At 39.4% G+C, this 26,726-nt stretch overlaps 2 protein-coding genes and 1 pseudogene across 3 annotated transcripts in view; 2 read left to right on the top strand and 1 right to left on the bottom strand.

Annotated features, from left to right (window-relative positions):
- LOC309808917 (BCL-6 corepressor-like) overlaps positions 1-2,504 on the top strand; it is a gene marked incomplete at its 5' end in the record, with an annotated part of 30,473 nt that extends 27,969 nt beyond the window's left edge. The window contains 2 exon segments of the mRNA XM_082629484.1: positions 517-673; positions 2,100-2,504. Coding sequence (XP_082485610.1) covers positions 517-673; positions 2,100-2,391 — 449 coding nt within the window. The 3' untranslated portion in view covers positions 2,392-2,504.
- LOC309808916 (centrosomal protein of 78 kDa-like) overlaps positions 2,444-26,726 on the top strand; it is a 32,921-nt pseudogene continuing 8,638 nt past the window's right edge. Inside the window, exons 1-9 of the transcript in view lie at positions 2,444-2,467; positions 2,792-2,864; positions 3,915-4,024; positions 8,358-8,520; positions 10,529-10,642; positions 12,630-12,692; positions 14,933-14,996; positions 15,886-15,967; positions 22,626-22,756. The product of the transcript in view is annotated as a centrosomal protein of 78 kDa-like (transcript). The remainder of the gene's footprint in view (positions 2,468-2,791; positions 2,865-3,914; positions 4,025-8,357; positions 8,521-10,528; positions 10,643-12,629; positions 12,693-14,932; positions 14,997-15,885; positions 15,968-22,625; positions 22,757-26,726) is intronic.
- Positions 5,475-6,965, bottom strand: LOC309808107 (uncharacterized protein; the record flags this gene model as incomplete). Its single annotated transcript, XM_082628106.1, has 1 exon — positions 5,475-6,965. The coding sequence occupies exon 1, from the start codon at positions 6,900-6,902 to the stop codon at positions 5,475-5,477; it is 1,428 nt and encodes a 475-aa protein (XP_082484232.1). The 5' UTR covers positions 6,903-6,965.

Genomic DNA, 26,726 nt, shown 5'->3' with positions numbered 1-26,726 from the left:
ACATACTTTGAGTTTTGCGAGGTGGGGGGCTGGAAAACTCTTAGCTAGCCAGGCTAGCTTTTGTTTGGCAGGCTGGGGCGGTGAGGCGGGCAGTCCCTCAGGAAGGCGGGTGGACGCGTGGGGAGGTTTCAGTCAGATACTTGGAGGCGTGTGCAGTGGGACTTCTCAGGAGGTGACACCAGCCCCAGCGTGAGATGTTCCCGAACTCCAGCAGCATTTGCCTCTTACCAGCAGGCGTTATCTTGTTTCTCTCTCTCTCTCTCTCTCCCCCTCTCTCTCCAGACTGTTTAAGTAACCTGCAGGCTCCTGACGATGGTAGCCCCGGTTGCTCTTCGGAGTTCTCTGGCAGCTGTGTGTGCTGAGCAGCCTTGTTCGTTTCAGTTGGGCTTGTGGGGGTGGGGGTGGTGCTGTGAGCAGGACTTGCTTGGGAAAGAATTTTTCCAGGGTCCTTTTTGGCGAACAGCTGGAATCTTGCTCCAGCTTACTGACCTCTCTCTTGTTTGCCCCCCCGTTTAGAACCAGATGATGAAAGTGGTTACGATGTTTTAGCAAATCCCCCACGACCGGAGGACCAGGATGACAGCAACGAGGCCTATGGTGACCTATTGGAATCTGAATTTTCCCAAGACCCCCTTTTGCCGTGTTATAACGTCCAGGTGTCCGTCGCTCAGGGGTGAGCGTGGCCAGCGTGTGGTCGAGAGCCAGCCCAGCTGCTCTGTGGGGTGGCAGGAGTTAGAAATCCCCTTCAGCAGATGAGGGTGGCTGGGTTGGGGGGTGAGTGAATTCCTCACCAAGTGTCCACCGACCTCACATAATGCAGTGGAACTTTTCCAGAAAAGTTTGGGGGGTGGGAGGGCTCCCCAGCCAACTGCCCTCATTGGAACACACCCCTAGAGCCCAAAGGACACGGGAGTCAGCGACTGCAATTGCAGTTTCAGTCAGTAAACTCTTGGGGAAGGGATCCTCCCCAAACGGCTACCATAGGGGCCTTCCAAGGCGCGTGAGGTCCACGGGACGATACTGATGTGTACCCTCTTCTCGTATAAGATTAGAGAAAGCCGTATGTGGCACCTGGGCTCTTATGTGTCTTCAGATTTGCTTAGATCGAGTCTTGTCCCCACGGTCGGGCCACTGTGCCCCATGACCAACCCTTCGGAGTGAACACATCAGGAGACCTTGCTCTGCTGTGTGTTGACCCCGGTGCTTAAGGAGTAGCATCCTCCTTGGACTCTGAGGCTGGGAACGTGTCTGCCTTTGTGGTGACATTCTATTCGGGATAGAGATGATAAAGCGTGACAGGGTATCAGGAAGGATTGTACCACCTCCCTTGTCGAAAAAGCCTCACTCCCGGCAGCATTGAGGGGCGGGTTGGAGGTGTGGGAAAGGAAAGGAAAGCCAGGTGACCTCGAGTGTTTCTCATGCTCTCTCCGTGAGGGCCGGAGGAGAGGAGAGGTCAAAGAGGTGTTTGCCATCTCCCTTGGGTTGGCATACAGACTGGTTTTCCCTAGTGACTAGAACGGGGTGCACTTACTTGGAGAGGGGTGACCTGAGTTGTGACCAGAGCCAAGGCAGCACTGGGGTGGCCTGCAACGAGGCTCATTCAGGGGCGCTGCTCCTGCTTTTGTCTAAGTTGGCTGATCCGCCCTAGGTGGCCTCTTAACACATGCACATGAGTCCAGAGTTCCCCCGCTAGAAGTAGATCTTCCGGGCTTCCCTGGTGGCACAGTGGTTAAGAATCCGCCTGCCAGTGCAGGGGACACAGGTTCGAGCCCTGGTCTTGGAAGATCCCACATGCCACGGAGCAACTAAGCCCATGCGCCACAGCTACTGAGCCTGCGCTCTAGAGCCCGCGAGCCACAACTAGAGAAAGCCCGTGCGCAGCAACAGGCCCAACGCAGCCAAAAATAAATAAATAAATAAAATTAAAAAAGAAAAAGAAGAAGAAGTAGACCTTCTAAGGACAGTGAGAAGTGGGGTGGGGGAGGGGTAATCAAAGTGGAAGTAGCAGGCCCTTTCCCCGCCAGGAGACGGGCAGTTCGTAGTTGGGAGCGCCTCTAATTTTGCCGGAAACTCAAACCACTGTCCTTTCTCTTGTGTAGGCCTCGTAACTGGCTGTTGCTCTCAGACCTGCTCAAGAAACTGCAAATGTCCTCCTGCATATTCCGCTGCAATTTCCCAAATGTGAAAATCGTCACCATCGCGGAGGCCGAGTTCTGCCGGCAAGTGTCAGCAAGTCTCTTATTCTCTTGCCCCAAAGACCTGGAGTCCTGTAATCCAGAAAGTAAGGAGCTCTTAGATCTGGTGGAGTTCACGAACGAGCTTCAGACTCTGCTGGGCTCATCCGTGGAGTGGATCCTCCCCAGAGACCTGGACTCAGACGACGACTGGTGAGCTCGCCGGGGCCCGCCGTGTACAGTGTGTCATGGTGTTAATCCTTGTGCATATGTGTCCTAATACGACTATTTCTGTAAAGAAAGGACACTATGAGACACGACTCCAGTCGGAAGGACCTCAAAACATGTTTTTTTCTTTTTAAAATTTGAAGTCAGTTTTTATGAAGTTGTTAATAAAGTTTCTTTACTTTTCAATGTACACATGCTTCGGAATATGTTTGTTTTTACTCGGAACAATTGTTTCTTTTCTTTTTTAAGGAGAAAAAAAAAAGGCAAAGGAGCTCCACACTTTGACTTAATTTCATACAAAGCTCCGACGACAGAGGCCATAACTGTTGAGAGTTGCTTTTGGGGCAAATTAAACCAGTAAAATTTTAAACTCTTCCTGCATATTAAAGGGATTGAATAAATTGGCCACTTTGGTGCACCCGTGTCCTGCGAATTGTCCAGTTGGAGATGGAGGTTTAGAAAGTGAGTTTCAGTCTTGTTTAAGTCTCTTCCCATCAGACTGGTCTCGTGATTTCCTACACACCATGTTACTTCCTGTCTACCTTGCCTTGGTGTTGTTCATGCCTGGATTGTCTCCTGTACCTGCTCAAACCTTGGTCCATTCTCGTTTGTACCATGGAAGTTTGTCATGCTGGATACTGTCAGAACTAATTTTACTTAAGTTTGCGTTAAGGTGCAAAGCACACGTTTTGTATATTTTCTGTTTTTTGTGTTTGTCTATATTTTATGGTTTCGCTTCAAGAAATATTATGGGACGGGAAATAGCAAGATGTAAAGAGCAAAAAAGTCATCATTCTCTTTCAATTGTTAGAACATCTATCTGCAATCATAATTATGATGCACTGTGGTATGTGTTAAAATAGTAAATACATGTAACGTCCCGTAGGAGAAGCAAACTCAGTGGTGTTGGTGAGGGTGTGTCATGGAAGTAATCACAAAGCAGGTGACTGTTGGTTGGGGTCCTGCAACATTAGTGTGCCTTCCCTGTGTCCAGTAGTGGTCTGGAGGGGTCAGGAAGCCTGCCTTTGAATTTGAGGGAACAGAGGGTTTGAGGTCCTCTCTCTTCTATTGCTCTAGTACACTGCATAGCAGCAGTATACTGGGTTTATAGTTGACGTTTAAATCGCTGATTGATCATTAAGATTGGGATGTATCTTTGGAAATGAAAATAGGAAGAATCGTATGCTTTTTCTTTTTTTCCCCTATATCTGAAAAGGTATGTAGTACTTTGCTGAGTGGTTGGGAATAAAGTTTGCAGTATTCAGTGTATTCAGTTTTAGTATCTAAGTAGAATTAAACTGTTGCTGTAAACTGGAATAGCGCTTTGTTACTGACAAGTTTTAGAATGCATCTGTTCGTCAATTACCTGTTTGGGAAGATTGTAGTTAATGATTTTGAGAATGTGGCTATAAACCTCCAACTGACTCAAGAAAAGCAAATAAGTCAAGATTGACAAATGTATAGGCTCTTCATCTTATTGTGTGTGGGGGTTTTGTTTTTTTTTCCTTTTAGTTATTTGTCAAGGTATAAAGAATTCTATCACACTTAAGACAAGTTAAGTAAACTTAACGGGGTGTGTTCTGACATGGCATGGAGCAGATCCCATGGCCTAGATCTTAAAGGTGATTTTATGTTTAAACTTTCATGAAAACATATGTGATTGAAACACATTAATATATTGATACAGAGGGCAGTTAATTTTTGTCTTTTGTGTGTGTGTGTGTGGTACTGTTGTGGCCTCTCCCGTTGCGGAGCACAGGCTCTGGACGCGCAGGCTCAGCAGCCATGGCTCACGGGCCTAGCCACTCCGCGGCATGTGGGATCTTCCCAGCCCGGGGCACAGACCCACGTCCCCTGCATTGGCAGGTGGACTCTCAACCACTGCGCCACCAGGAAAGCCCTAATTTTTGTCTTTTAATACATGTGAGCGCAGCTTTCATTTTGCTGAAAGAATATGACCAGTTTTCAGTTTGGGATTCTACCATTTAGTAAAGATAGTCCACTTAATTTTAGAAATAAGAGATTTAATATATAATACCTAATAATACTTTTATGTATGTTTTTTTACTGAAAACATTTATTGTAATACTGTGAAGAAACTATGCCATTTTAGTCTTCAAGACTTAAATGAATCAAGTGTTTATTAGCTGTTGTAGTTTTTAAACTAATAAAAGTCAGTACATCAGCAATTTGTAAATACAGTTTTTAAAATAATGCCTTAACAACTTTACAGTGGTTATAATGACTGTATTTAGGCCTAAAGTTAGTTAATAATTTGACATGAAGGCTTTTTAATAGTTTGATGGTGCAGATCAGGGATAGGTAAACTCTGGCTGGTGGGCCAGATCCAGCCCGTCGCCTGGCTTTGTAAAGGAAGTGTTTCTGGAACATAGTCGCACCCATTGTTTACATGGTAGTTGTGGCTCCTTTCACCCTACACCAGTGGGGCAGAGTAGTTGCAACAGAAACTGTATAGCCCACAAATCTGGAAATGTTTAAATTTAGATTTTAAAAATTGAAAACTTCTTTGAGCCTGTACAGGGCGAGTCCATTGACCCCTGAGGTAGAAAACAGTCAGGAACTTGGGTGCGGAAGCCAAATGACCTAGGTTCAAATCTCCTTTCTCCCATTTCTTTTTTTTTTTTTTTTTTTTGAAATTTACAATCAACCATTTTTAAGTATGCAGTTCAGGGACATTAAGTACATGCATAGTGTTGTGCTACCATCACCACCAGCCATCCACAGACTCTTTTAATCATGCAAAACTCTGTACCAATTAAACAGTAATTCTCCATTTCTCCCCCTTTCCCAGCACCTGACAACTACCATTCTTTTTGTCTCTATGAATTTAACTACTCTAGATACCTCATATAATTGGAATCATACAATATTTGTTCTTTTGTGACTGGCTTATTTCTCTTTACATAATGTCCTCAAGGTTCATCCATGTTGTATCATGTGACACAATATCTTTACTTTTTAAGGCTGAATAATGTTCCATTGTATGTGTATACCACATTTTGTTTATCCATTCATCTGTTGATGGACACTTGGGTTGCTTTTGCATTTTGGCTATTGTGAATAATGCTGCCATGAGCATGACTGTGCAAATATCTCTTCGAGAGCCTGCTTCCAGTTCTGGTAGAAGTGATCTGTCAGCCACTTTTGGTAGAAGGATGGCCCACTGTAGACACCAGGAAAATTTTTTCGACCACAGCCATATCCGTAACTGGTAATTCCCATTACAAAATATCGTTTACGTTCTGGTAAGTAGCACATTAATGGTCCACCACTATCACCCCTGCAAGTATCAAAAACTCCATCTTCATCACCTGCACAAAATGAAGTGTAAGGAATTATATCCCCATAGCTCTTGTCAGAATTACAAAAACTTCGAGAAATATAATGCACTTCTGCTTCGTGTAATTTTTTTGTAATATTACCTTCTTCTTTTGTTCTTCCCCATCCACTTATAAAACACTTCGTGTTTCGGTTCAGTCTTTGGAAAACACCAAAAGGTAGACAGATAGGCTGAATATAATCATTATATCTCACTGCTTTCTTTAAATGAAAAAGCGCAATATCATTTTCATAAGATTCCACATCGAAGTCTGGATGGATAATGATCACTTTAACTTTCATCATCTTGGAGTGTGGCTGACGCCCATCTATGTTATTAGTTCCAATCACAGCTCTCCACATTACAGGATCTCTATTTTTCATCAACCTTATTTCTCTTTTCAGTTGGGGGTCATCTGTCTTAGTTGTCTGAGATGTAAGGGTTACGGGAGATGTCATCACCACGGTTTGTGGTAGCGAAGTAGCTGAAGGTGTGGTACGGATCTGATATGTCTGCATATCTCCTGATGCAGTTTGTACAACCACCTGGTTGCTGGGCACAAGTATTTGCTGTCCATCAGAGGTCTGTGCATACTGGAGAATTGTTGTACCTTGTTGAGTACTGCCTGAATTTGTCATGGTTAATGTCTGAAGCCCCTGTACTCCATCTGTACCTGGACTGGCCAGCTGTAAGGCTCCATTTGGGGCAATGGCAATGTACTGTCCGGTGCTAGTCTGATAGATGGGAGTTGGAACAGACATAGAAGTGACAGCAGAAACTCCAGGATTTTCTCCGTCTCCTTTTCTGCCCCGTGTATCTTCAGAAGATAGGTCTTTCAAAATTTTTCTGTAAGATGGGCGCCGTGCTAGGATCCCGTGGGTTTTCTGTGAGGAGCCTATGCTGTCAGATGAGTCCTGAGACTCTTCACTTTCTGATAAAGATGATACCGTTTGCACGTGTGGTGGGTGAATTACAGAAGACTGAGCTGTCTGGATGACCCCCTGAACCTGTACTTGCTCTCCAGGAAGAGGTACAATTGTCACTGGCGCAGATCCTCTTAATGACATCTGTTGAGGAATATGAGAAATATGAGCTCCCTGAACTGTTGAACCAGACTGAGGTGCTGTCTCTGAAGCGTTATTCTTGTGAGAATCTTCCATAATCAACTGCGGTTCCTTTTTGCTTCAGGAGCTCTGTCCCCACTGCTCCCACACGTGTTTTCGGAGGCCAGCACCTGCTCGGGGGGTCAGGAGACCGCTCGGTGTGGGGCAGTTTTCTTCGGTTGGGGCGTCGCGCTCAGCCCTTACTTGCTGTGGCCTAGAGGTGTCGTCCTCTCCGGCCTTGATCCACGCCTGACCTGCCCGCCTCTTGTAGACAGAGTGAATTCCTTTCTCCCATTTCATAGCTAGTGACCATGGGCAAATCACTTAACCTCTATGCCTCATTATGAGGTTTAAATGCACTTATTTGTATAAATAGTGCCTGGCACATACTAAGCACTGTGTAAGTGATTGCTGTTGTTTCTGCTTGGAGCTTTAATAAGTTATTGTTAATAGAAAAATGACACTAATGATTTTCCTTTTAGAGTAACAAAGGCACTTTGAGTCTTTTACTTTTTCAGGAATGTAATAAGACTTTTTTCATTTACAGTCAGTGTTCCCTGTTACCAAAATTTACTTTATGAACATAAAGAATTGAATGTCTTCAAGACAGTACTTTTGCTTAAATGTCAAACCATTATTTTCCCAAGGCACATCAAACTGGCTCTGCATAGTCCAGGCCTCTAAAGCTTGTGTGCACACCCAAGGTAGCATGTGAGATACATTTTGTAAATATAGTTTTTTAAATAATGCTTGAGACTTCCCTGGCGGTCCAGCAGTTAACACTATGTGCTCCCAATGTAGGGGGCTTGGGTTCGATCCCTGCTCAAGGAACTAGATCCCACGTGCCTGCCATAACTAAGAGCCCACATGCCACAACTAAAAGATCCGGCATGCTGCAACTAAAGACCCGGCACAGCCAAACAAACAAACAAACAAATAAATAAATCTTTGTAAAAAAATAAGTAAAATAAAATAATGCCTTAGGAGTTAGGAAAAGAAAATATTAGAACATTTTTACCTTTGTATTATTTTAAAAAATCTGTGTAGTTTATCATGTACATAAATACTATGTATGGAACTTTGTGTATATAATTTGTTAATAAATAAGATGCATATTAAAAAGTTTTCTTATGGTTTGCCCAGTGAGGTGTTTGGAGGCCATTGGAGGACAGGATGATGAAATATAGGGCCTCAGCAAAGATAGAATTTAGAACCAATTCCCTGACTTAGAAGATAAGGAAAATAATTCATAGACTGTAATTGAGTTGTCCAACTTTACGTAAGTGTTCAGAAACAGGAAATGCAGTGGCTAGAATCTAATCACTGACCGAGCAGAATCTGGGTCACTGGACTCGTAAACCAGAAGTGACTGTTGAATTTCTCAGGTTGATGCTCCTGGCATATATGCTTGATCTGCGTGTGTGTGTAAATCTCTGACAGAATAAGCCATACTCAGGCACACCCTGTTTCCTTATTCAAGCATCTTAATTTCATCCCATTAAATCTTTGAAGTATCAGACTACCAGAAGGCATGAAGAAACCTGGGCTGAGAGTCTTCATTCCAGGAGACGTGTTCTTGACTGCATGGCTGGTTTGAGGCGCATCACTCTGAACTGCAACCCGCTCATTGGTGACCTGGGTGCAAGTGCTTTGGCAGAATCTCTTAGGATTTATGGCTTAGAGGGAAATTCTAAAATTGAAAATATTGAATTTTTAATATGCTTAGCTTTTGGCATGATACTATTGTGATAGGATTTTTTAAAGCCTCATTTTACTGATAGCTTTTATTTTGCTTTTAAACTTTCTCTAAGAGTTGCATATATCCTTTATAGAAAATACAGAGTAACAAGAGAACAATTACCTATAATTTTAATACCCAGATATAATCACTGTTCATTTTGACGTATATACTTTCAGTCTTTTTTTTTTCTACAAATATACATGTACACTTAGGGATTACAAAAATAGAATTGTAGTATACCTGCTATTTCATATTCCTGCTTTTTTCACTTAATGATGTATCATGTAGTATTGTGTCGTATTGATGTCCCATAGTTTAATCGATTCTTTGCAATTCTATTTAGACAGTTTGCTTTTCCCTGTCAGAAACAATGTGAATACGTTGTATATACATCTCTGTGTCCATCGGGATTACTTCTGTAGAATAAGGTACTACAAGTGGAATGACTAAGTGTGACCTATTTTTAAGACATTTGATACACATGGCCAAATTACCACCCAGAAAGGCTATGCCAATTTGTAGTCCACCCCAACAGTAGATGCGAAGCCTGCCTCTCACAAACACTGGCCTGTAGCACTTGTAAAAAAATGTAAAACTAAAAAAATGAGTACCTCTCCATTTTCTATGCAAGTGGGATTACTCCAAATTTTATAACTTTTTTCAATTAATTTAGTATGAGCATTTTAGCAAGTCAGTAAATTTGCATCTCCTGCATCATTTTTTGTGATTGTTCAGTATTCCATTATATGAATATGCCACAGTGCACATAGCTTATCCATTCTTGTATATAAGCTTTGCCCAGTTTTTCAGTTACAAATAGTACTCTGATATATATCCTTACCTATATCTCTGACTATTTCTTTTGGTTAAATTCTTAGAAAGAGAGTTGTTGGATCCAAAGGGTATAGACATTATTTAAAGGCTTTTCTTACAGAATCTTGGCTTCATCTGATAGGAGAATAACCACATTGTGTTTTATTTTGTATTCATTTGATTGACTGGTGAGGTTTACTGGCTGTTTGTATTAATTTGGCTATTTGGTTAATTATACCCTGTGTCCATTCTTCTGTAGTGAGAGCTTGTAAGGGTTGTATCATATCCTGTCAGATCCGTATGTCTGACTTGCTATTTCTGTGTGTCATGGGGGTGTTGAAAGACTCCAGTTATTTTAATGTGATGGTCCACACAACACTTAAACAAAAGACTCATGATAGTTTCCTTTCATGTAATAGTTTTTAATCCCTGGGCTTTAGTGATGATCCCTTTGGTTTAAATGAGTAGGTTGTTCAGCCCCAGAACTACTAGAATTCATGATCCGTTTTTCTGGTTTTTGTCTGACCTTTTACTGCGAGGGTTCTTGACCATCATACTTTCATGATAGGTTTTTAGTATGTATTCTGTATTCACACATTGTTGAAAGTTTTTATTATTTGTATCCTCTTAGACTTGTCTTTTTTTCCTCTAAAACTAACAGTTATTACATTTCTTCTATTTTGTTTTCCCCTTTGAACTAGTTTCAAGTGTGATTTGGAGCTGAAGATCATGATCAGAAGAATGCAGTGCATTTCTGAGCTCCACCAGGTTTTGCTTGTGAGGTTTACACGCCCCTGCCGCCCTTGCTAATTATGAACTGAGATTCATTTTGTGATGCTTTTTGCTCATAGGTTATATACAGTTATTCTTCAGTTCTGTAATTGTAAAATATGTTGTCTGATTTATTGTTACTAAAGCCAGGGTTATCATTGCACATCCAAGAAGAGGTTTTTAAATTGGATTATGCATTATGTGTGTGCGTATATGTTTCTGTTTTTTTCCATAGCCAAAATTACAAACCTGCCATGACTTGTCTTGTGCAGGACTCTTCCACACGTGAGAAAATGAGAGTTGTCTATATGTTAAATCTGTAGAGTTAGCAAGTGACCTTTTGTCTTTCATCGAAAAGCACTTGACCTGCAGCAGTGCGGCCTCACCAGTGAAGGAGCAAAGGCTTTCCTAAAGGCCCTTGAAACCAACAGAACTCTGCTCGTTCTGGATATAAGAAAAAATCTGCTTGTTGGTATGTGGTCACTTTTTTTAAATTGATAAACACATAGCAAAACAAAAAATTTGTTCAGGTATTGACAGTTTTTTAAAACTTAATGTGTTTAACTTTCCTCATCATATACAGTGGGCCCTTGAACAACGTGGGCTTAGGGGTGTCGACCCCTACGCAGTTGAAGATCTGGGTATAAGTTTATAGTCAGTGGTTCCACATGTGTGGATTCAACCAACCTTGGATCATGTAGGACGATAGTACATATGTATTGAAAACTATGCGTGTGTCAGTGGACCCGTGAGGTTCAAACCCATGTTGTTCAAGCTTCAACTGTACTTTTCTAGTGTTGCACTTCCCTTATGTTTTTAGCAGCTAAGGTACTAATTAAAGTGAATTATACTTGTCAATTTTTCTTATCTCTACTCTGAATAGAGGTGAACCTAGATACTAAGCCTGCTTCCACCAAGAGCATTCTTTCTTTCCTGTGCAACCTCTGAATTCTTGCCAGGAGTACTTTATTCATTTGTCAGATTCACAAGTAATTTTGTAATCATCTTCTGTGTGCCAGATACGGGTTTAGGGACTAGGGATAAAGCAGTGAACCAGACAGACAAAAGTCTTGCCCTCATGTAGCTTACATTCTAGTGAAGGAGATCAGATAGAAATGAGTAAATAGATAAGTCATATAATTTTAGAGAGTAGGAAGTGCAAAACTATCTTAATGTAAGGAGAGTGAGGGAGAGCAGGTAGGACTCCATTGGATAGATTTGTTAGGGGACAGCTTCACTGGAGAAGTGGCATTTGAACGGAGACCTGAATGAAGAGAGGAGCAAGCCATGGAAGATGTGGAGTAAGCACATTCCAGGACAAGGAGGCAATGAGTATGTAGGCATGTAGGTGGGTGGAGTATTTAAGGAAAAGCAAGGAGACCAATCTGGGCAGAGTACCGAGTGAAGAAGAGTGTGGTATGACATGAGGTCAAGGAGCTAGCCAGGGGTCTGCTCTTGTAAAGTCTTGAAGGCCAGAGTAAAGATGTGGATTATTCTAAATGAGTAGAGGGGTTTGAACTGGAAAAAGGCATGATGCAAATCGTATCTGAATAAGGTGACCTGGTATAGAGAAGGGACTTGGGAGGATAAAGAAGAGGAACAGGGGGCTTTCCTGGTGGCGCAGTGGTTGAGAATCCGCCTGCCGATGCATGGGACGCGGGTTCGTGCCCCGGTCCGGGAAGATCCCACGTGCCGCGGAATGGCTAGGCCCGTGAGCCATGGCCGCTGAGCCTGCGCGTCCTGAGCCTGTGCTCCGCAACGGGAGAGGCCACAACAGTGAGAGGCCCGTGTACCTCAAAAAAAAAAAAAATAAAATAAAAGAGGAACAGGGTGACCAGTTAGGAGACTATCCCAGTGCTCCAAATAAGAGATGTTTATGGCCTAGGTTAGGTTGGAAGTTTGCAGCAAGTGAAAAGTGGTTGAATTCAGGTTGTGTTTTGAGGGTGTAGCTATCAAGACCTGCAGATAGATGTGAGGTATGAAAGAAATAGTACCAAGGAGACAAGTCGTTGATGATTATGTGTGCAACTGGGTAGTATCACTTAGAAGAAGGGGGCTGATGGGAGGAGCAGCTTTTGAGGGAATATCAGGACTTGGTTTGTTATCTTGGATGCCCTGGTTTGATATCTTAGATGCTCTTTAGGTATCTAAGCGTCTGGACGGTGCTCAGACTGTACTTTGTATCCAAAGGTAGCCAAAGCCACTTTAGATGCAAAATGTTTCAAGTTGACCTTTGCTGCTGCCAAAATAGTAGCCACTGTGGGCAGTCTGCAAGATGGCATCTTAGGTTTCTGAGGAAGAAATTAGAATACACAAGGGGAAATAAGTGTATAATTATATAATGTAGATTTCATATTTAAATTTATGGGAAAAGCAATAATTAGTTGGCTTTTGGTTTTAAATGGAAATAGCCACTCACTGGAAAATAATTACTCTAATTTCAATTCATTTTACTTTAGATCATTCTGTGATGAAAACAGTTACCAAAAAAGTTCTCCAGATGGAAGGAGTGCCAAGTCAGAGTTATATAACATGTTTCAGTTCTCTCGGAAGAATTTCTCTTTAATGGCTTGGTTTTCTTTCTTTCTTAAAAGAAAATTATCAAGGTACTTTCTGCCATCTTAAAACTAAGATTTTAGTCAAATCACATGGCTTTTCTGTTTTTGAAAATGTTGTGTGATGCTTTAATTTAGGTTCCCAGATCTGCAGATTGAAAACCTTTTAACTTTTTATTTTCTGTAACATATTATCGTTAGTCACAAATAGTCTTTTTTTTTTGGTGATAAGAATGAATAGCAGGAGCAGCATTTGTGAAACCAAATCTAATATGAAACTGTTTCTTGTGAGTAAATTTGAATTTTGAAACAGCAAAACAATAAGGTTTAATAAAAAGCAAAATAAATTTTTTATTTTTATGATCTGCCAATTTCCCAGAAAGAGTTTTGTGGTGACTTTAGTTATATACCAGATACATTAAAATCACCAGTGGACAGCACATCTTTTATTCAGGTGCCCTCTGAAAGTTTTAAAAATTTGTTGACTTCATATCACAGAACGGTCCACTTTAAAATGGTTAAAATTATAAATTTTCTGTTTTGTGTAGTCTACCACAATTTTAAAAAAATGTGTTGTTTGAAGATTTTTGAGTTTTATAAAGGTATTGTATTAGCATAAAAATGAAAAATTTAAAAGACCACCTCTAATCCCATTATCCTATCAAGCAATATTTACATTTTAGTTTTCTCTTCCTGCTGTCTATAAACATAATTCCACATAGCTTCAATATAATTTGCCATTCTTTTCATACTAAATTTAAATTCTGTGATTCATAGTTATACTTTTTAACATTGCATTCACAAGGTTTCATTGAGTAGGTCAATTTCTTAAATTGGTGAAAAATTGGAAATAACCTCAAATAAACTATTGTAAACATCTTCATAAATACAGCTTTTTTTTTTCTACTTAAAGTTGTATGTTTTTGATTGTCTATTAATCAACTTGCTTGGACAATAGTGTATTAAATAAGTTGTTAAGAGTGTTTATGAAGTCAAAAAAAAGCTTATGATCGTCTGCCAATTGTTATTTCAAGAGAGTGATATTTTAATAATCAAATAGTACATTCAAAGAAGTTAAGATTTGTGATATCACACTAATTAGATATTATTATTAAAAGTTTATATCCTATGTAAAGCATTCTTAAAATAGCTACATTGACTTTTGCTATGATATTAGAAATGGAAAGATATATAAATAAAACATGTATATGTAAAACATATTAGGAATTCTGTAAAATTAGTACAGAATAATAGGGCATCATGGAATGAGAACAGTTAAACATTTTTTTTTAGTTAGCATGATTAAACAAAGTGGAAATGTAACTGAAGTATACAAGCTCATTGAGCTCTTTTAAGAGTAATTTTATTTCTTGGGCTTTTTTTTGTATTTGCCTCAGTTATTTGGAGACATAGAGGTAAGCCAAATCAGTATCTGGGTATATACCTAGATCCAGGTGAGTATAGGAGTGAAATAATGGTGTGAATTGTGTCACATTTGTATTGTACTTATGTATGCCTAATAAAAGATGGGAACTTTTATTAGAAATTTTTTAATCTCCTAACAAGAAAAGTGTAATTTAAAAAAATTTTAATACAAATGTATTTGCATTAGTTTCTGAAAGTAAAGGAAGGGTATACACATACAAACCGTATTCATACAAACATTTTTTTTGATGGCAATGAAGTTAAAAAACACAATAAAATAGCACAAAATGAACTGAGCTCCTATATATTTTTAAGAGGCATGTAAATCACACAGGATCGTGTGGTGATTATCAATAAGCTACACTCTATGAAATATTTGTCCTCTATTACCACATACACTCCATTTTACCCTGCATCCTAATGCTGCTAAAATATAGTAGAAAGCAGCAGCATAGCACAGAGAGATCAGCTTGGTGCTTTGCGATGACCTAGAGGGGTGGGATAGGGAGGGTGGGAGGGAGGCTCAAGAGGGTGGGATATGGGGACATGTGTATGCATATATGGCTGATTCGCTTTGTTGTGTAACAAACTAACACAGAATTGTGAAGCAATTATACTCCAATCAAGATCTATTAAATAAATAAATAAAATAAAATATAGTAGCTTTGAAGGATAAATATAACCATTTTAACCTATGATGTTTGTTTTCAGTAAATTCAAATTAAATATTTAAATGTGAATTTTAATATATGGCTTGTTCTAAGTAAAATATTAACACGTAGGTCTAGTTTCTGCAACCAAATGTTTCATATAAAGATACTTGCCTCTTTACTGCTGAAATATAGGGTAAGTCTCCACATTTCACTCTTTCATCCAGTGGGTTTCATTTGGTTTTTTTGTGTTTTCTATATGAAATCAAAGGAGCAGTGAAGGTTGACAGGCTTATAGGAAGGTAAAATTGACTCACCTACCCCCCAGCAACTTGCAGCCTTATAATTTGTATTGTTTTTACATAGAAAAATTCATCTTAAATTTAACTTTTGGTCTACTTCTGAAGATTCTGTTTGGCAGAAGTCATGGGTATATCTGTGTTTCTGTGTCCTTGAGATTCAGAAATGCCAAAGGTGTTCTACGATTCAGGAAACTTGAGTGTTTCTGCATGATACATAAAATGTATCATACTTTGGGATCTTTTTTTAAACTTTATTTTTGCATTTCTGCACATCTCAATACTTTTGTTTTAGTTAAAATAACTTGTTACTGTAGAGAACTTATATTTTTTAAAAATGCTGGCTTAGGGCTTCCCTGGTGGCGCAGTGGTTGAGAGTCCGCCTGCTGATGCAGGGGACACGGGTTCGTGCCCTGGTCTGGGAAGATCCCACATGCCGCGGAGCGGCTGGGCCCGTGAGCCATGGCCGCTGAGCCTGCGCGTCCAGAGCCTGTGCTCCGCAACGGGAGAGGCCACAACAGTGAGAAGCCCGCGTACCGCAAAAAAAAAAAAAAAAAAAAAAAAATGCTGGCTTATGTAAAACCTTTGTACAAAACCGATCCTCTTTTTAAATGGGCTTGGCATCATTGTCAAGTGCCTTTTTGATTCCTTTCGACGTGTGCACGTGTGACAGTTGCTCTGTAGACCTTTGGTGCATCTTGATTCCTTCTTTCCATGCTTTGTCAAACGTAGTCTTGGCCGCAAAGAAGCCTGTAAGTAATGGAAGGAAACACTCTGCTGGTAAAGAATGCTACCCTCCTGAAGCGCTACCACCTGGAGTGTCTGGTTTCCGGCCATTGTGTCCTGCAGAAAGTGCAAAAAGCAACAGGTAAGCTGTTTGCATTCCCTGTCTTTTTCAGTCATTTAGAGTTCTTTATTTTGGAACTTGTATTATGTGGGTGGTCTCTGGTGCTTTGTGTAGAGGAAAAAAGGTAACTCACACATGGCTTGGCTTCTGCCTAATGAGCCCTCTAAGGAAGAAAAATTAAAAGTAATTGGGAGTTTCAAGTTGTTTCTCAAGTGTCACAACAGAGGTAACTCCGTGGGAGTCTTGAGGAGACTAAAATGATCACCAATTGTGCATGTGAGAAAAGTTTGATTAAAGGCAGGTGTAGTTGAGCGAAGCCCTACAGCACAGAAGTAGGAATTTGGATACGTACGAATGGGAAAAAAGACATTTTAGGCATGGGAAATAGTTTAATGCAGAATGGATGAAAAATATGCATTAGACCTAAATCAACTGGCTTATTAACTCAGTAAATCAGATTTAGTGAGTCAAACTAGCATTACCTGATTTCTTATCCAGGGGATAGCTGTTCATAGTAATTTTTGTCCCAGAACAGTAAATAAAATGGTTGAATTATAGCTTTAGGCTTGCTAAGTGAAATAGATGGCTCTAGATGATCTTCAGGTGACTTACTTGGTAGTAATCAGGAAATTGGGGATTAACAATTGCTTAAGAAAACAAAGAGAATTGATTTTAAATAGTACTTGAAGTAGTTCCTGTGTAAAATATCTGTTCAGTTGCTCATGTTAAATGGATGTTTCTAATCCCCACTGGACAACCAACTACTTTTTTGCAAATGGTAATGTGAATTGCTGTTGCATAAACTATAGTGTTGAATCCCCAGTGTTTGCACTTGAGTTTCACAGCTCTGTGGTTTCCTGTCTTCTTCCTGAGACACTTAATCGCAGGTCCATCCTCGTCACACAGGGTGGTAAATTAGAGAACGATTAATATCACCATTTAAAGAAGAGAGACTGAAATCTCAACCATCCTGAACATAGGAGCTGAAGGGGCCTCTCAGCAGTTCAGAGCGTTATTAGCAAGCCAGTAGGCTGAATTCTGTTGTGTTTTCTCCGTAGCAGAGCCCTCCAGGTCCTTGTTTTGAGCTTATTTATTTTTATACACAATTCTGTATGGATACTGTTCATACTACTAAATAGTTGTATTAACTGGGTTTAACTGGTGATGTATTTACATGAAGATCTAACTTCGTTTTGTTGCTATCTTTTTAGGGGCTTTCCATTCATCAAAGCTCGTGATGTATGTAATCAGTTGGTGGTGTGTAGCTATCATATTTATGATATATAGGGCTTGAATTGGGAAAGGTGGATGGTCATTCTTCTTGCTTTTTATTTTTTATTTATTTATTTGTTTATTTTATTTTTTAATTTATTTTTATTTTATTTTATTTTATTTTATTTTTTTGCTTTATAACAAATTTAATCAGTTATACATATACATATGTTTCCATATCCCCTCCCTTTTGCGTCTGCCTCCCACCCTCCCTATCCCACCCCTCCAGGCAGTCACAAAGTATCGAGCTGATCTCCCTGTGCTATGCGGCTGCTTCCCACTAGCTATCTACCTCACGTTTGGTAGTGTATATATGTCCATGCCGCTCTTTCACTTTGTCACAGCTTACCCTTCCCCCTCCCCATATCCTCAAGTCCATTCTCTAGTAGGTCTGTGTCTTTATTCCTGTCTTACCCCTATGTTCTTCATGACATTTTTTTTTCTTAAATTCCATATATATGTGTTAGCATACAGTATTTGTCTTTCTCTTTCTGACTTACTTCACTCTGTATGACAGACTCTAGGTCTATCCACCTCATTACAAATAGCTCAATTTCGTTTCTTTTTATGGCTGAGTAATATTCCATTGTATATATGTGCCACATCTTCTTTATCCATTCATCCGATGATGGGCACTTAGGTTGTTTCCATCTCCGGGCTATTGTAAATAGGGCTGCTATGAACATTTTGGTACATGTCTCTTTTTGAATTATGGTTTTCTCAGGGTATATGCCCAGTAGTGGGATTGCTGGGTCATATGGTAGTTCTATTTGTAGGTTTTTAAGGAACCTCCATACCATTCTCCATAGTGGCTGTACCAATTCACATTCCCACCAGCAGTGCAAGAGTGTTCCCTTTTTTCCACACCCTCTCCAGCATTTATTGTTTCTAGATTTTTTGATGATGGCCATTCTGACTGGTGTGAGATGATATCTCATGGTAGTTTTGATTTGCATTTCTCTAATGAGTAAAGATGTTGAGCATCCTTTCATGTGTTTGTTGGCAGTCTGTATATCTTCTGTGGAGAAATGTCTATTTAGGTCTTCTGCCCATTTTTGGATTGGGTTGTTTGTTTTTTTGTTATTGAGCTGCATGAGCTGCTTATAAATTTTGGAGATTAATCCTTTGTCAGTTGCTTCATTTGCAAATATTTTCTCCCATTCTGAGGGTTGTCTTTTGGTCTTGTTTATGGTTTCCTTTGCTGTGCAAAAGCTTTTAAGTTTCATTAGGTCCCATGTGTTTATTTTTGTCTTTATTTCCATTTCTCTAGGAGGTGGGTCAAAAAGGATCTTGCTGTGATTTATGTCATAGAGTGTACTGCCTATGTTTTCCTCTAAGAGTTTGATAGTGTCTGGCCTTACATTTAGGTCTTTAATCCATTTTGAGCTTATTTTTGTGTATGGTGTTAGGGAGTGATCTAATCTCATACTTTTACATGTCCCTATCCAGTTTTCCCAGCACCACTTATTGAAGAGACTGTCCTTTCTCCACTGTACATTCCTGCCTCCTTTATCAAAGATAAGGTGACCATATGTCCGTGGGTTTAACTCTGGGCTTTCTATCCTGTTCCACTGATCTATCTTTCTGTTTTTGTGCCAGTACCATACTGTCTTGATTACTGTAGCTTTGTAGTATAGTCTGAAGTCAGGGAGCCTGATTCCTCCAGCTCCATTTTTCGTTCTCAAGATTGCTTTGGCTATTCGGGGTCTTTTGTGTTTCCATACAAATTGTGAAAGTTTTTGTTCTAGTTCTGTGAAAAATGCCAGTGGTAGTTTGATAGGGATTGCATTGAATCTGTAGATTGCTTTGGGTAGTAGAGTCATTTTCACAATGTTGATTCTTCCAATCCAAGAACATGGTACATCTCTCCATCTATTTGTATCATCTGTAATTTCTTTCATCAGTGTCTTATAATTTTCTGCATACAGGTCTTTTGTCTCCTTAGGTAGGTTTATTCCTAGATATTTTATTCTTTTTGTTGCAATGGTAAATGGGAGTGTTTCCTTGATTTCACTTTCAGATTTTTTATCATTAGTATATAGGAATGCCAGAGATTTCTGTGCATTAATTTTGTATCCTGCAACTTTACCAAATTCATTGATTAACTCTAGTAGTTTTCTGGTAGCATCTTTAGGATTCTCTATGTATAGTATCATGTCATCTGCAAACAGTGACAGCTTTACTTCTTCTTTTCCAATTTGGATTCCTTTTATTTCCTTTTCTTCTCTGATTGCTGTGGCTAAAACTTCCAAAACTAGGTTGAATAAGAGTGGTGAAAGTGGGCAACCTTGTCTTGTTCCTGATCTTAGTGGAAATGGTTTCAGTTTTTCACCATTGAGGACGATGCTGGCTGTGGGTTTGTCATATATGGCCTTTATTATGTTGAGGAAAGTTCCCTCTATGCCTACTTTCTGCAGGGTTTTTATCATAAATGGATGTTGAATTTTGTCGAAAGCTTTCTCTGCATCTATTGAGATGATTATATGGTTTTTCTCCAATTTGTTAATATGGTGTATCACGTTGATTGATTTGCGTATATTGAAGAATCCTTGCATTCCTGGAATAAACCCCACTTGATCATGGTGTATGATCCTTTTAATGTGCTGTTGGATTCTGTTTGCTAGTATTTTGTTGAGGATTTTTGCATCTATGTTCATCAGTGATATTGGCCTGTAGTTTTCTTTCTTTGTGACATCCTTGTCTGGTTTTGGTATCAAGGTGATGGTGGCCTCGTAGAATGAATTTGGGAGTGTTCCTCCCTCTGCTATATTTTGGAAGAGTTTCAGAAGGATGGGTGTTAGCTCTTCTCTAAATGCTTGATAGAATTCGCCTGTGAAGCCATCTGGTCCTGGGCTTTTGTTTGTTGGAAGATTTTTTATCACAGTTTCAATTTCAGTGCTTGTGATTTGTCTGTTCATACTTTCTATTTCTTCCTGGTTCAGTCTCGGCAGGTTGTGCATTTCTAAGAATTTGTCCATTTCTTCCAGGTTGTCCATTTTATTGGCATAGAGTTGCTTATAGTAATCTCTTATGATCTTTTGTATTTCTGCAGTGTCAGTTGTTACTTCTCCTTTTTCATTTCTAATTCTATTGATTTGAGTCTTCTCCCTTTTTTTCTTGATGAGTCTGGCTAATGGTTTATCAATTTTGTTTATCTTCTCAAAGAACCAGCTTTTAGTTTTATTGATCTTTGCTATCATTTCCTTCATTTCTTTTTCATTTATTTCTGATCTGATTTTTATGATTTCTTTCCTTCTGCTAACTTTGGGATGTTTTTGTTCTTCTTTCTCTAATTGCTTTAGGTGCAAGGTTAGGTTGTTTATTCGAGATGTTTCCTGTTTCTTAAGGTGGGATTGTATTGCTATAAACTTCCCTCTTAGAACTGCTTTTGCTGCATCCCATAGGTTTTGGGTCGTCGTGTCTCCATTGTCATTTGTTTCTAGGTATTTTTTAATTTCCTCTTTGATTTCTTCAGTGATCACTTCGTTATTAAGTAGTGTATTGTTTAGCCTCCATGTGTTTGTATTTTTTACAGCTCTTTTCCTGTAATTGATATCTAGTCTCATAGCATCGTGGTCGGAAAAGATACTTGATACAATTTCAATTTTCTTAAATTTACCAAGGCTTGATTTGTGACCCAAGATATGATCTATCCTGGAGAATGTTCCATGAGCACTTGAGAAAAATGTGTATTCTGTTGTTTTTGGATGGAATGTCCTATAAATATCAATTAAGTCCATCTTGTTTAATGTATCATTTAAAGCTTGTGTTTCCTTATTTATTTTCATTTTGGATGATCTGTCCATTGGTGAAAGTGGGGTGTTAAAGTCCCCTACTATGAGTGTGTTACTGTCGATTTCTCCTTTTATGGCTGTTAGTATTTGCCTTATGTATTGAGGTGCTCCTATGTTGGGTGCATAAATATTTACAATTGTTATATCTTCTTCTTGGATCGATCCCTTGATCATTATGTAGTGTCCTTCTTTGTCTCTTCTAGTAGTCTTTATTTTAAAGTCTATTTTATCTGATATGAGAATTGCTACTCCAGCTTCTTCTTGCTTTTTAAATTGACAGAGCCTTACATGAAGCATTTCCCTCTCTGAAATAAATCCATGTAAAACATGTTTGGTCGCTCTCCCAATGCAACTGTGTAGTTGTGTGGATTTGGCACACAACGGGCAGCCTTGTGGCTATGTCTGTAAACAAGGAAGCCTGTTTTCCAGTCCGCAAATCAGCTGTTACCCAGTGAAACGAACTTGACTGCCATTTCTGACCCCTCACATGGAGCTGTCATACTCAAGAATATTCGCATGTTTTCAAGAAACGTTGTTTGCGGGCTATATGTACAAATTCCTGATCTGAAAGCCAATATAAAGCAACATCTCCCAAACCTCTGCTCTCTCACCAAGGCCACACACATTCCCTCGCTTATGGCCTCGTGGCAAGTGAATACTGTCAGTATCAGATTCTCCTTCCCAGTGGTCTTGGGAGACTGCCTAGTTGCTCTGTGAAAGGCACCACTGCTGAGGTTGAGAGAAGAGCATCTTGGGTGTCAGTCCTGGCCTTGCGTTCCCGGAGAGAGGGGTGTGCACCTCGTTCTCCTGTTAGGGTTTTCCTAGGCTGCAGGGTTTGCTGCTTGTTGTCAACATGATGTCCTAGTGACTTGTCTTCTGCGTGGTTATATAATCCCAGCACAGCTCTTTATGATGTGTAGACTTTTATGGGGTTGTGGCCAGGTCAGTTTTAAATGTTTGGAAATGTCCTATTGAACAACACTGCAGTGGCAGTGAAGCTTGCTGGGAGAATTGTTGCCCTAGTTTTGGCTTAAGGGTGGTGAGAAGATGAAGTTTTTGATGGGTCAGTTTTAGTTGTGTGTGTGTATGTGATTTATCTTTTAAAATTCTAATGTCTATTATTCACAGCTTAGATATGTTGACTTTCTGATTATTCATCAGTCCCTTTACTGATGTATTTTCCTCTGAAAAACTACATTTTCTTCCAGACTGTTTTTGTCTGATGGTGAAGAATAAATTTTTCATTTGCAGTATAAAGTTGATCTGAGAAAAAATGTTTACCTTGGATCTTCACTTGGCTTCTGTGAAAGAAACTTAATAAAATAATATGGGCAATTCCCATTACTAATCCTAACCACGTACAACAGAGGTCTGTACAGTAACATAGCAAAAATAAGTTCCTGTACTTTTACTTAGTCATTGCCTATTTTACACTAAAGAGCAGTGAGAGACATTTATAAATAATGATACCTCAGATCACTTTTGTTAAATGTCCTCTAATATTTGGATATTTGGTATCTGGCTTGTGTTGTCTTTTATACAATCTTGTCTTCTTTCTTTGCACTTTAGTTTAACAACTCTGTGGTTTCCTATCTTCTTCTTGTGACACTCAGGTCCATCAGAATTTCCTGTGACTGTGACAGTAGAGAGTCCTTCCTCCTCAGAAATCGAAGAGGTCGATGATTCCTCAGAACGTGTTCAGGAGGAGCCAGAGAAAATCCGTTTGAAACAAGAAGCATTGCAGGTACAAAGTTACCACTTTAAAGCTATAGAATAGATTATTTTTCAAACGGAAGGCTGATTGCAACACTGCACAGCTTGTGTGAGGGTTCTGTTTTCTCCTCCCACCTGCACTGTATCCCCTTCAATGATTCCTTAAGCTTAGACCAAGGTGAATGGTGGACATTTGAACTCTAAGGAACTAAAATCAAAACATGTCGTTAGTAATATATTTTCCTTTCCTTAGAACCTTAGTATATTAGATTTAGGGAGAAGTTTAGTGATCATAAGATAAGGAAATTGAGTTCTGAATGAATACAGTCAGCTGATTCAGTGCTCTTGTTTTACAGATGAGAAAATTGACAGTTCTAGTTGAACTCTCTTTTTATAAGAGGAAAATATGGCCTCATTTTAAATAAAAATAAAGTTGAAAAAAGTTTTGATGTTGATATTCTCCTTTCCTAAAATCAAAAATATCAAGAAGCTACGTTCTATTACCAAATAAACCTGACCTCTCATGTCATTCCATACTTTTGTTTGTATGGATAGAAAAGAAAAATTGATTTTTATAAGAAATTTTTGCACCTCAAAGTTAATATATTTATTTTATTTCAACTTTAATGCAGAGCTGAACATTTCTAGTAAATAAAGGAACACCATTTCGGGGGGACCTTGTCTTTGTGCTACAAAGTCCACGTTTAATTTTTAAAAATTATTTAATATGATTTTCTCTTCATATGAAACATGACACTTGACAGGTTTCAGAACTAATTATCCCATTATTGTAGGACTACGGGAATTACTCTTTGATTTTGAAAAGAGTTAGTTTTTTATTTTTTAATTAAAATTAATGATAATATAGAGAAATTTTAAGAAAAGAACTTAGAAAATTATGAAATGTTAGAGTAGGAGAAATCTATAGTTCATGTAGAGTTACTCCCTTTCGTTTTATAAATGAGCACCTACAATTTGTAGAACGTAAGTGGTTTATTAGTAAATGGCAGAGTATGACAAGACCCTAGAGCATCTAACCCGCATTCCTTGTCCTTTTAGTTGTGGTGTATTCATTTCCTTCACGAATAGACCACGAGATTGTATTTGTAAAAGCAGTAATAGACAGTGGGGAAGTCCAAGAAGTTTAAACACTGGGACCACAGAATAGCAGATTCAGAATGCACTGAGAACCCTTTTAGCTCTTCTCTGTTTTGACAAGACACTACAATGATGGTATCAAAGTGTTTAAGTATATATGCCCACAACAATCAAGAGATTTCAACATAGTTTTGAAAGAGAGAAGACAGGTGGAAGAGTGTGAAACTGAAGCAGTAGAACAGAGGAAAAGCATCACCTAGAATATGCACAGGGACCACGTGCAACTGAGGAGGATTCTGACCCCACCTGCAGAAGTAGCTCCGTGCTTTGATGCGCATGTAGGAGAGAGTGTGGAGTTAGTTAAAAGTGTGACTGAAATAGGGGAGCTCATTGAAGGGTTGTGTTTGGAGGAGTGGACTCCCAGCCCCGCCCTCACCCTCCTGAAATGAGATGATTTCATTTTGAAAACAGTGAAACTGGCGAGAACTGGGGCAGCTAGTGTGAGTTTTTTCACGCTAGAAAATTGTGTTTGGGGGAGATCCTATTACAGTTACTGCCCGCTTCTTCCTGCATAAGAAGCCAATCAATCGTTGACTTCAGGGAGCTTTCTGCGCTCATTCTTAAATAGAAAATAACTGTCATTTGCCTGTTAGTTGAGTAAAGCTTACAACATGAGAGAGGGGGAAAAAGAGTGAAAGCATATCCTAGTAGGACCAGGGACAATTTAGGGAACAGAATAATTTAAGAAAAAACCCTAATTAGTATCCTGAGAGAGGTTTAAAAAGAGCTAGCAACTATAAAATAAGACTAGGGTATTAATGAAAAGGAGAATGGTCAGAAAGCAAAAGAGTTCTCCTGGAAATGAAAATATGGTTGCTGAAATAAATTCAGTAGGAATTTAAAAAATTTCTCAGTATATAAAAAAGAAAGACACAATGGAAAATGTGATAGAAATATGTTAGAGAGGCTGCATCTGGGAGATCCCACATGTTACTATTAGAAACTCCAGACCCAGAAAAAAAATGGAGGGAAGCTGTCAAAGGGCAACAAAATTCCCCACAGCTGAAAGTAGACATCAGGCCTCAGATTGAAAATAGTTATGCAAGATGAGCAAGAATAGACTCATACCTAGGCACCCTTCCTTGTGAAACTTTCAAATACTGAAAAAATAAATTAAAATAGAATAAAATACTGAGAGGATACATCCATTCCAGAGAGAAAAATACTGGTCACCTAAAAAAAAAGGTTAAAATCTGACTTTATCATACTTGTCATGAGCACCATGGATCCTGGAAGGCATTAGAAAGATACCTCCAAAGTTTTTCAGGCACATAATTTTCACCCTAGGGGTTTGTATCCAGCCAAACTATCAGTCATACGTGGAGGCTGAAGAAGATATTTTGTACCCAAAGAAATTTGAAAAATTGACTTCCTGTGCTATACCTTAAGCTATTTATAGAAATAATCCAGCAAAATGAGGCAATAAACCAAGAAGGAAGGTAATAGGGCATTCAGTGCAGATTGCAGCTAGTCTAGAATGGAGAGGCTTCTATTGATTGTGTGATTGAGAGCTTCGAAACACCTTGAGGCATATCGTACTTACTAGGTGTTAGGCACTGTTGGAAGGGAGGAGGGAGAGGAAGAGGAGAAGGAACTTGAACTCCAGAGGAGAAAAGGCTCTACGGACATAAACCTGAAGCACACTAAACTATGGTTGATTTTTAACCTACTATTGGTGAGGAAGGGAAGAATCCACTTCAGCTTGACACTATAGATGTCCCCCTTTTCAGTGACACACAGGGGTAATGACCACGTATCTAATTTGTTGTCCAAACCGGAACTTGTCCAAACTCCTTACACTTCAACTGTGTAAGGAGGCACTCTAATGCTGTAACATCAGGACAACAGGTATAAACTGGAACAGCCCAAGGTGGCTTGGGGTATGTGGTCACCCTGCACAAGGGCAGTGACACTGGCACAGTATGGAACGAGGTGTAGTCTATACACAGAGACACAGTACATCTGCAGTGGGCAATATTAATTTCATTGTAATAATGGCAATACTGTCTTGGTTTGCAGCTTTTATTGTCAACGTGCATGTAATCACAAATAACTAAAGTAAACAATACTTAGTATGTATGAGTATTAACTTGGTATGTACTGAAATGTATTGTGTAGTAGTATGTACTTAGTATATATTAGGCTCTAAGTGTTTTTGCATATATTAACTCATTTAATCCTCTGAATAGCCTTATGAGGTTGGTGCTAATATCATTCCTACTTTTGAGAACAGGAAGCTAAGACAGGGAAGGAACTTGCCCAGGCTGTACCTAATTTAAGGTTGGATCGAGGCTTTGAGTTTAGGCTCTCTGCCTGTTCTCTTAAACCTTACTCCGTACTGACTCTCAAATAACAGAAGAATTAACTGCACATAGAATAGAATATAAATTTCAACTTTGACAATGTAAGAGCTAGGTTTGGAAGGTAGACAGGAGGTTGAAAAAAGGGAAGATGGTATGAATGTCCTTATTTTACAAAGCGTGACGTTGAGAGAGTTTCTAGTTGATCAACAATGTAGGTTTTTAAGTATATCACTACATGTCAAAGAGATCATGAGCAGTGGAATAACTCATGATGACATAACTTTACTGAGCAGTGTGGACATAGGAAAGAATGTAGAGGAACTAAACCCTTACTTGTTAGTAATTCAGAAAGTGAACAGATAATGCCTCCAATTTAGTGAGAAAATAGTCATGTGAGAGTATTACTTGGAAATGCAGAAGAATTCAAAATGACAATAGTTGGATCTCCCAGGTGGCGCAGTGGTTAAGAAACTGCCTGCCAGGGCCTCCCTGGTGGCGCAGTGGTTGAGGGTCCGCCTGCCGATGCAGGGGATACGGGTT

The sequence above is a fragment of the Mesoplodon mirus genome (assembly GCF_964341445.2).
Source record: "Mesoplodon mirus genome assembly, chromosome: 7".
NCBI classification, from domain to species: domain Eukaryota; kingdom Metazoa; phylum Chordata; class Mammalia; order Artiodactyla; family Ziphiidae; genus Mesoplodon; species Mesoplodon mirus.
The sequence above is the reverse complement of the archived record's forward strand: the minus strand, read 5'-3'. Positions and strand labels throughout refer to the sequence as shown.